The following is a 9,018-nucleotide window of genomic DNA, read 5'->3' as shown; positions in this document are numbered from 1 at the left end:
AAAAATGTCTTCAAGAAACAAAATGAAAAGAGAAAATCCAAGTTGCATGACAATTCTTGTGATCACAAATACGTATCCGTTAGACATTTGTATGTAAATAATTCCACAACATTATTAGAAATAACACATAGAATAATACTACTGACAGAGGTAATCAACTAAAAACATATCACACCATCTATAATCATGATTTATTTGTATGCTATTTTGTTAACGATACATTGCATTAAAAACCTTTTCAAATAAAACTTCAGATCCCAATAACAATCTATGTTTTATAGCCCTTACCAAAGTTTTTATTATGAACATTTCAAAGAAGTTTAATTGGAACTTCATGTGAAATATGCGTTCTAGGAGATTGAAACATGTAAAAATTAAGTTTAATTCCATTACTTAGCATAAGTCCCCAGCACTAAAACATATGGACAGACATAACTTCTTCATTATGTATTCATTTCATACACTTTAAGTAATGGCATAAAAATGACATTAATAGTTGCAATTATCTTGTATTTTTATACCTATCTCCTTAGTTTTGAGCGACGTGAGTCATACTGGTATAAAAAATAGGAAATACAATTGAGTTGGTGAAGTATAAAACAATATTCTGCCAGTGGATTTTACCTAACTGAACATCTGACATGAAAACTTGAAACTGGACATGACCCTGAGCCAGATGCATCCATCTTTCAATCCCACAACCCATGGTCCTAAAAATCCATTTTAATGTTATTTTTCCATATCTGTTTCAGTCTTCCAAGTGGCTGTTCCCAGCCAAAATCCTATATTCATTCTTCCTTGCCCTCTGATTTACATACATAGAATATCACAGCCTCTTAAAGTTTTCTATCCTAACAATACCCAGTGTCATATATAAATCACCAAGTTCCTTGTTATATAATAATTTATAATTTAATTAAATATATATAAAAATACTTTTAAATTAATTTTTAAAAATATATGTAAAATCAATAACAAAATAATCTGACTATGTATGAGACAAGGGAAAGAAGATATATGATCTTAAGGTTGTAAAAGGAAAGCAATTCGCACTTAACATTTTACATAACAGGAAGGCTTACTTGCGGATTAGCAGTTTATTTGAGATGAAACAAACGGATTCCTGCACAGCAATATATTTACATTTAAATCACTACATTTGAAAACACAGGTGATCTAAACTGTTTTGACATTAAGTGTAAACTCTTTATATTTATTAAGCAAACAGGTGTATCTTGCTAAGACCAAATCTCCTATGTTGTATGAAGTTTCATAAATAAATTCTAATATCCACAAAAAAGTATGATTCTGTTTTAACTACAATAAAATGTTGGATACGCCATCCTTATAATAACTTTTAAGGTAATCAACGATACAGTTATTCCTTGGGATTACTAAATTCTGGGACTCTGACCTTCAACTGTTAAACAAAATAACACGTTTTGGAAACTGGACCTTTTCCCACCCCTAAATAAAAAGATATAAATTATATAGTTATTCCTGTAAAACATGGTACAGAACAATTACATTTTGCTTTTACAACTAGAATTTGTTAATGCAAACACTCTCAGAATATAATCAACAAGCGCAGGAAAAATAACCTAAACACTGCAATGAACCTTCCCCTACTCGACAATCCTGTCTGAGCATGTGTCGCGTAATAATTATTTTCTGTTTTTACTATTATTTCAACAAATTGGCCTACCCCACAGTGAAAGTCCATCATAATGGAGTTCATAATATTAAAGGCGGGTTGTAATGAAATCATATTGTGATTATACAAAGTTGTTTGATGTACATTAATTTTCCATGATATTAATATTTCATGTGATTCTTTGTATTTGATATAACTTTGGATGTAAAGTGTAATGAGACAGAAGCAAATTGAGTTTGGTAATGAGCACTGATAATCTCACATACATGATTATTACATTTAATAGAACAAAAATAACATAGCGGATATAAATTAAATAAGCTTACTATAACCTAACATAATCAGTCACCAAATTCCGAAATAAAGAAGGTAAACCTAAACATATACTAAAATAAATTCACTAGTAAAATTACGAGCATTCGGAACTTCCGCGAATAGTGTGGAGGATGCGTGAAAACATCGTGCAAACAAACGATTTCAATTAGAATGTAAATAGAAAACTGATTGCATATAACTCACCTTGCCGCGTTGAGCACCTGCCGATTGTCACAGTTCGGTCACATTTTATATTAAAGACCTGCCGCTAACGAACTGTATCGTGTAGCGAGTAAAACAGCGGCACATGTAACGCACAGCACTGGGTCCAATTCACAGGTGTCAGCAGAATTTACTTTCTTATTCCTTCCCGGCGTTTGGTTATTTTTCTATATCGAATGCTGCAGAGCTCGCCAATTTAACTCTTAACTAACATACGTCTCGTCACACGACGAAATGATTTCAAACTTCTTAGCCAAGCCGAAGTACGTGAAACTTCTTAAAACTACCATTCATAAATTGCGCTTACCCATGACCCGATGTTCAAAATACACTAAAATCTAGAAACTTTTCGTTTGCATTATGGTCCTGACGTCAGTACATCCTCCCTACCTGGGCCCATGATCAGCCAAAGACGGAAAGGAAGGATAGGTTCATTTCATACACATCGAAGTTCAGGATGTAGAACAAGTCAATGTGCAATACTTCATAAACACACAAAACACAATACACCTAACGACACGTCCTAAAAACAAGGCAGGCGCAGAAAAAACGGGGGCACGAAACCAAGAAACCAACTTAAGCACTTCGTGAAAAATTGCTTCCTTTTATGCGCTTTCGTCTGTCTGCACAACTCAAGGGCAGATTTTCATAATGTTTAGTACTGGAGATTTTGACTAAAAATTACCCAGCCATATTCATGTACATCAAACAATTTAATGACCATGTATGTCTTCTAGGATGTACCAACGTTTCAGAGGTACTTGCTGTCTCCATCATCAGGGTGCCCTGAGGCAGCAAGGTATTAAGTATTAGCAATTCTATATGATGGTGGACCAGCCTGTTCCAGTCATGGCTAACGTAGCAAACATACATATGTTGGTCTGACTTTTAACTTTGATGTGTATTACATACATCAAGCATCAATCTGATACAAACAGGCACACAAACAAATAATGGACAAAATGCAGGTGGGACCTGTAGACAAACAAAGAATCATGGGTGAAACTTGCAGGTCAGGATTTGTGTTTTAAATGACCGCTCGTAAAACATGGTCCTTTCTGAGAAAAAAAGATCGTGTAACTACAAGAAAATCTTCTCAGTCCATATAATGCTAAAGATGTCAAGAATGTTGAATTACTTTTCGTCATTTTCGTACCTTAATGACAATCCTCTATGAATTCACAGATGGTTCTAACTTCATAAGGTGGCAGATCTTACAGGGAAACTACACCATGCACTTCATACCACCTGCAGACAACAGTAACATTTGCAGACAAAATTTTCAATTTCAGTTTCTTTGCACAAGTGTCTCATGCTGTTACGCCATACTCCTGCACACTGTGGTCTCCCAGGCATGTCAGGATTCATATATAAGACGCTGGTAGTGAGGGAATACTTCCCAGGTTGGCAAATGCAGCCCAAATTCTAATGCTACAAGGACAGCAAATTCAGATGCAAGAAGGTCTTTTCGGTTCAGCCGGAACACACTCTCTGTCCTCTGCAAAAATATCCAACTTAATTACAATCTAATTAATTATATGTTTACTTTGTAATGCAGTTACAATGTAAGATTTGAGGTTTTCACAGGGGTGAGTATGAAGATTTCTGTCTTCTGGGTTGTTGCGCTGTGTAGTCTGGTCAATGTTAACCAACGTATCCTCTCCACAAAAACCGACTACATGGATTGGATAATCAGGGAAGCCAATGAGATCTAATTACATCCCGATAACTTCAACAGGGAAGATGGACTTCACCTGAGCCAGTCATGGAAACCTCTTATTCACACTCTTCGAGGGCTCCGAGAGTGATCTAGAGTGCTCCGCCAGAACCAACCAGACCACTAACCTTGCCCTTTTCAGGGCCCCGATCACATTCAACCGAACTCTCGATGTCCCACCGGACGCACTTCCCAAGCCCCCCTCTTTTTTCCTTTCTCTCCCTCTCTCACACTCGCCCATGCGCTCCTATTGGTCCACTCCCACGCCTGCTCTCATTGGCTCGGGGCAGGCTACTCTATTCACAGTCCGGCTCCTATAAACCTAGCCCCACACACCCTATTGGCATATTTATCACCCTGATGATGGAGGCAGTATGACCTCTGAAACGTTGGTAAACATCGACCAGACTACACAGCGCAACAACCCAGAAGACAGAAATCTTCGCAGTTACAATGTTTTGACTTAAACCTAACTATTCTAAGATTCAAACATGAAGGTGGGTGAGTGACAGTCACATTGAGAGAAACGACGCCACATAAGGTTACAATGTTCCATTCAAACTTAACTGTCATATGCTCTGCAGTGCAGTCTTCTGCCAACAACACTGTCCACAGATCCACTGTTCTCCTCCTCTCATCTGACATAATCAAACACATTAAAAACTAATCTAATCAGTCTGTAAACAAATCTGATGCTTGGGACCCTCCATTTTTAAAAATAAAGGACAACCACCTGAAACACTTTATATTCAAGAAAACATTATTTTAAGTTGTGAATATAATTTCACAAGTACTGGTACTATTGTTGAAGACAAATTTATATGTTAATTTTCACCACTTGACACTTCTTGCTAGCAAGAAAAGCCGTCGGTCATCTTGTTTGAATTCTACAAAAAATATATTACTTCCATATGTATATACCACAAACAACGCAAATAAATTTTGTCAGTATTTAAGGATCTTATTCCCGAGGTCATTCCCAGTCAAAAATGCAATGTGAATACGAGTCCTGTATGGGCAAAAGTCCATACTGCCAAATAATTACTTTAGGGTAAGACTATTCATCGTACTTTTATTTACACTGAAACTCACAGATTTTCTGCAATGGTTTGAGGCTACAGTATCCAGCCATTGCAGTGATGAACTGAGAATGACTGACCTGACATTGAAGTTCAAATAAATTTGCCACTGGTCACTTCAATGATGAGCAACTCCAAATTACACACTCTTCTACCTTGCATATTTATAACATGTGATCAACAGTGTTAAAAACAAATATAGTCCAGTTTCTAAATGACATCTGGCAGGGAGCAGAGGAAGAAAAACAAGCTGAGACACAACAGAGCACCACTGATACAATAAATATTTACAACAGACTGCAACCTGGTATGACAAGCTCTGGAACAGGAAGATGATTGTGCCTTGCAGCACAAAAACTTCTCTTTCTCAGATTGTACAGGAAGTACTGAAATGGACCACTCATTATCTGACTTTCTTTTACACATTAGTTTTAAAGATCTTGTACTGTACCTCAATGAGAGCCTTGAGGGGCTCTCCCTTGACATCATTAAGTTTTGCTGACAACAGGAGGCAGGCACCTGCGCACAGCTTGCGGTTTTCCTTGTTGATCATATTGCGAAGGATCAATTTCTCAAAGTAAACATATGCCTGTGCAACGGTAAGAAGATCCACGGGTCCATCTTGTTGCTGGCGTGCAATTTTTCGCAACTCCCGCTTGAGGCTTCTCAACTTACTTAAAGTCAGCTTAACTGAAGGAAACTTGGCACGAAACTTGTCATTTAACTCCTTCTTTAAGTCTGATGGGCGAACATAGTCAATAACAGAAGTCTGCAAGTGAAGCAGTACCATAAATAGCATAAGAGAGAAAAGAATAATTAATTATTCAATCACGGTTCATTCTCCTTTTTGATTAACTAGTCAATAAGCATCAACTATGAAAATTTATTTTAAAGTTTTGAAGTCTAGAATTAGTTTAATTTTCTGATGATGACATGGGAAAAGTCTGATAATTCTGACTACACACAAACTTGACTATCAAAACTATTTCAGAATATGCTCACACAATTTTGTATCTCACCTAATTTTTATAGATTTTCCATACCCTTAACAATTAAAACTAGCACAGCATTTAATATAGAATGGTTTATTCCTTATTGCTGTTTGTCCGACAATGTGATGCCACAAGTCACTGGTTTCTCTCAGCGAAGAAAATCATACACTACTACACAATTTAACTGAATGTTTCATCTGTACTTTAAAAAATATTTTCAGTAAAAACCATTACTCATGCATTAACACAAACAGGTTGCCACCATGAAAAGAAGTTCACAGTTACTTTCCATGAACCACGGCATGTTTATTTTTGCAGCAGGTAAGCTACGAACACCGTTTGTGTTTGTGCTGAACCATGGTTAAGAATTACACTTATATTCCCCGCAAAAAAACACAATGTCACACATAGCAGAAAAATCAATGCGAGCTCTACAGTACTTTTGGACTACGGTTTTCATGTTCCCTGAACCTGAATATGTGATTTTTTATCTCTGGGGAAACTTCAAACAGAAGGCCTACACACATAACCCATGTCCCTCAGAGGCTTTACAGCCTGAAATCTGGATATTATTCTAGAGATAACAAAAGGAGAAACTTCAATCTGTCACAGAATCTCTTCTTCTTCTTCTTCTTCTTCTTCTATGACTCTCTGGTCCGTATTCGGTCCATGGCCTCCTCAATTCTCCTCTTCCATTCGGTCCTATCCTCCGCTGCTCTGTTAGGTCCGTCTGTCCGAGGCTTTCATCGAGGTTTCGAAACATCTTCCTTTTTACGGTGCAAGGTTGTTAGCCTTGCAACCAACCCCCAACCTGGAGGACCAGGGTACCTGTCTTAGTTTGACCTCTCCCCCTCGACCAATCTGGCTAGAGAGGCCCTACCAGTAGCTATGCTACCGCCAACATAGCTCTTGGGGTCACTGAGGTACTCAAGCCCCACCACCACGACAAGGTGCAGGTACCATTAAGTGGGGCACAGAATCTGTTATATTGTGTGAAATGAGCATGGACATTTATGGACACCACCTTTATCTCTTACTGTAATATCAAGTAAGTAAAGTATTATTACTGAAAACATTTTAAACGTGGATGGCGTTTCCAGTTACATCACAAGGTAGTCAACTTCAAATAATATTTTCACCAAGCCAAACGTTCGTATTCAACATTGTTCAACTAACCTCTCCAGACCCTATCACTTACAACAAAATTACACTGATTTTACATCATCTCTTGCTAACAAAACCCGTGAACTGGAGCCATGATACAGCAGGAACACTGCCCAAACATACTGTACGGTCTATGGAAGTATCACCAGGAAGGAAACCCTAAATCTTGTGAGTGGCAGATTAGATTAAAATGGTGAGCATAAACAATACTTTCACTGAAACCAGTTTTTTTTTATATCCAGTACACACCATTCAGCATGGTGTGCATTGGTGGTTAGCAGGATTCACGACCCATCAGTACATGGGTTCGACCGGGACCGCGACATTTAATGCTCCTGCTGTGACCCCCGTTTTGCGAGATGATGATGATGAAAGTGGAGTAATTGTTGGGATGCCACGGAGAAACCGGGGAAACCCCGGAGGAAAACTCCGTGATGCCTGGACCACGGCCTTGCCCAAAACAAGTTGTAAATCTGAGCACTGCCGGGAATCAAACCCGAGACCTCAGTATTACAAGCCCAGCGTTCTAACCGCTAGACCACCATGGTGGTTACTGTAACCAGCGTGCCTCCATAACTGATTAAACTTCAAACAATCTTGCTCTCTCAATAATAAAGTTATGAAGGAGCTTCGAAATAACACATATCTGAGTCCAGCATGTGCACGGCCATTTCCTTTTATTCAGACCTGTACTGTAAGTGAAATTTCCTATTATCCTAAGTTTGAATAAGTCTCTTGTCAATGCACCTGCAGCAAGTCTTAACTGGTTAGTGTTTAACTGCAGCAGTTCCATAATTCAGTTCTTCAAAAGTAATTAAATGAAAGACTGGATGTTTCTGTCCAGTAGCGGACTTCCAGTGTTAAGTCCTAAGAACAAAAATGTAAATTCACCCAGGACAGTTTTTTGAGCGTTTAGGTTGGGCGAGGGATAACACATGGTACGAAACTATTCCTTTAAATGTACCAAATATACTGTGCCAACTTTAACAACTTCACCAAAGTGATAAAATAAATACTGTTGCAACTCGAACCCAAACGAGGCAACCTCTTTTTTAAATAAATTAAAAATACAACATTTTCTATTTTAAATCACAGGCATGACGTAACCACAATAACTGACTGACCATATAAGATGTGAATGTCAGCAGAGTTCGGTGTTTGCCTGCAATTAGCTCTGGGTCATCCAGAAGGTTAGGCACATACTGCAGGCCAAGAGTTGCGTCATCCCATTCAAAACTAGTTCCACTGCCTGTGGGTCCAGCTGGTTTGTTTTCATACAGTATTGTGGATGTGGTTGGCGGAGAGCCACAGTGAGCAGAGCCGCGATAGCCTGGCACATCATATGAGAAACACCTGTAATTAAAAAATTTTACACTGAAATTGTATAGAATATGCACATATATTTTACCATACATGGCAGACAGAGATATTATCGCAGTCAAAGTTATAAGCTAAGTATCAAACCAAAATACCAAAATCATACTTACATAACTATGCAGAAGATGTCTTTCTGCCAGTGAACTTCAATGACACTGTGAATCCATCCTCGGTGCATGGTGAAAACCAAGGTGAAATTTCTATACATAAAAAAAACACGCTACCTGGCAACGAAATGATGTTTGAAGCCAGCAATGTCAGGAGCTTCATCTGACACCATTTTGCGGTCACGAACCAGAAACTGACGTGATGGCACCAACAGTTGCCCATATGATATCTCCTGCAAAATAGTGTCATTACAAATTATTAATGATTTATAATACAGTAAATATCAATACAAATATGAGCATAACAAAATAATAAGGGTGAGATATAAACATCTCTTGTACCACAAACAAGAACTATTATGGTTCCCCAACTGATTAACCTGTTAGTGTA

At 38.0% G+C, this 9,018-nt stretch overlaps 2 protein-coding genes across 3 annotated transcripts in view; both read right to left on the bottom strand.

Annotated features, from left to right (window-relative positions):
- The window catches only part of LOC147874260 (uncharacterized), a 37,544-nt gene extending 35,231 nt beyond the window's left edge, over positions 1 to 2,313 (bottom strand). The window contains exon 1 of the mRNA XM_087346041.1: positions 2,174 to 2,313. The gene's annotated coding sequence lies outside the window, so the exon portion shown is untranslated. The remainder of the gene's footprint in view (positions 1 to 2,173) is intronic.
- The window catches only part of LOC110841460 (CDK5 and ABL1 enzyme substrate 2), an 11,395-nt gene continuing 2,551 nt past the window's right edge, over positions 175 to 9,018 (bottom strand). Inside the window, exons 3-6 of one of the 2 annotated variants that reach the window (XM_022087033.2) lie at positions 8,745 to 8,860; positions 8,268 to 8,496; positions 5,439 to 5,756; positions 175 to 3,689 (exon numbers count right to left, since the gene is read on the bottom strand). In XM_022087033.2, the coding sequence (XP_021942725.1) occupies positions 3,549 to 3,689; positions 5,439 to 5,756; positions 8,268 to 8,496; positions 8,745 to 8,860 (804 nt within the window). In that variant the 3' untranslated portion in view covers positions 175 to 3,548. Of the gene's footprint in view, positions 3,690 to 3,710; positions 4,547 to 5,438; positions 5,757 to 8,267; positions 8,497 to 8,744; positions 8,861 to 9,018 lie in introns of those variants that run through there. The other variant, XM_022087034.2, reaches the window with a different exon arrangement.

Source organism: Zootermopsis nevadensis, unplaced genomic scaffold, assembly GCF_977971745.1.
Source record: "Zootermopsis nevadensis isolate Lab colony 2312 unplaced genomic scaffold, Znev_1.0 Znev_ptg000010l, whole genome shotgun sequence".
NCBI lineage: Eukaryota > Metazoa > Arthropoda > Insecta > Blattodea > Termopsidae > Zootermopsis > Zootermopsis nevadensis.
This window is presented reverse-complemented; position numbering and strand designations above follow the sequence as displayed.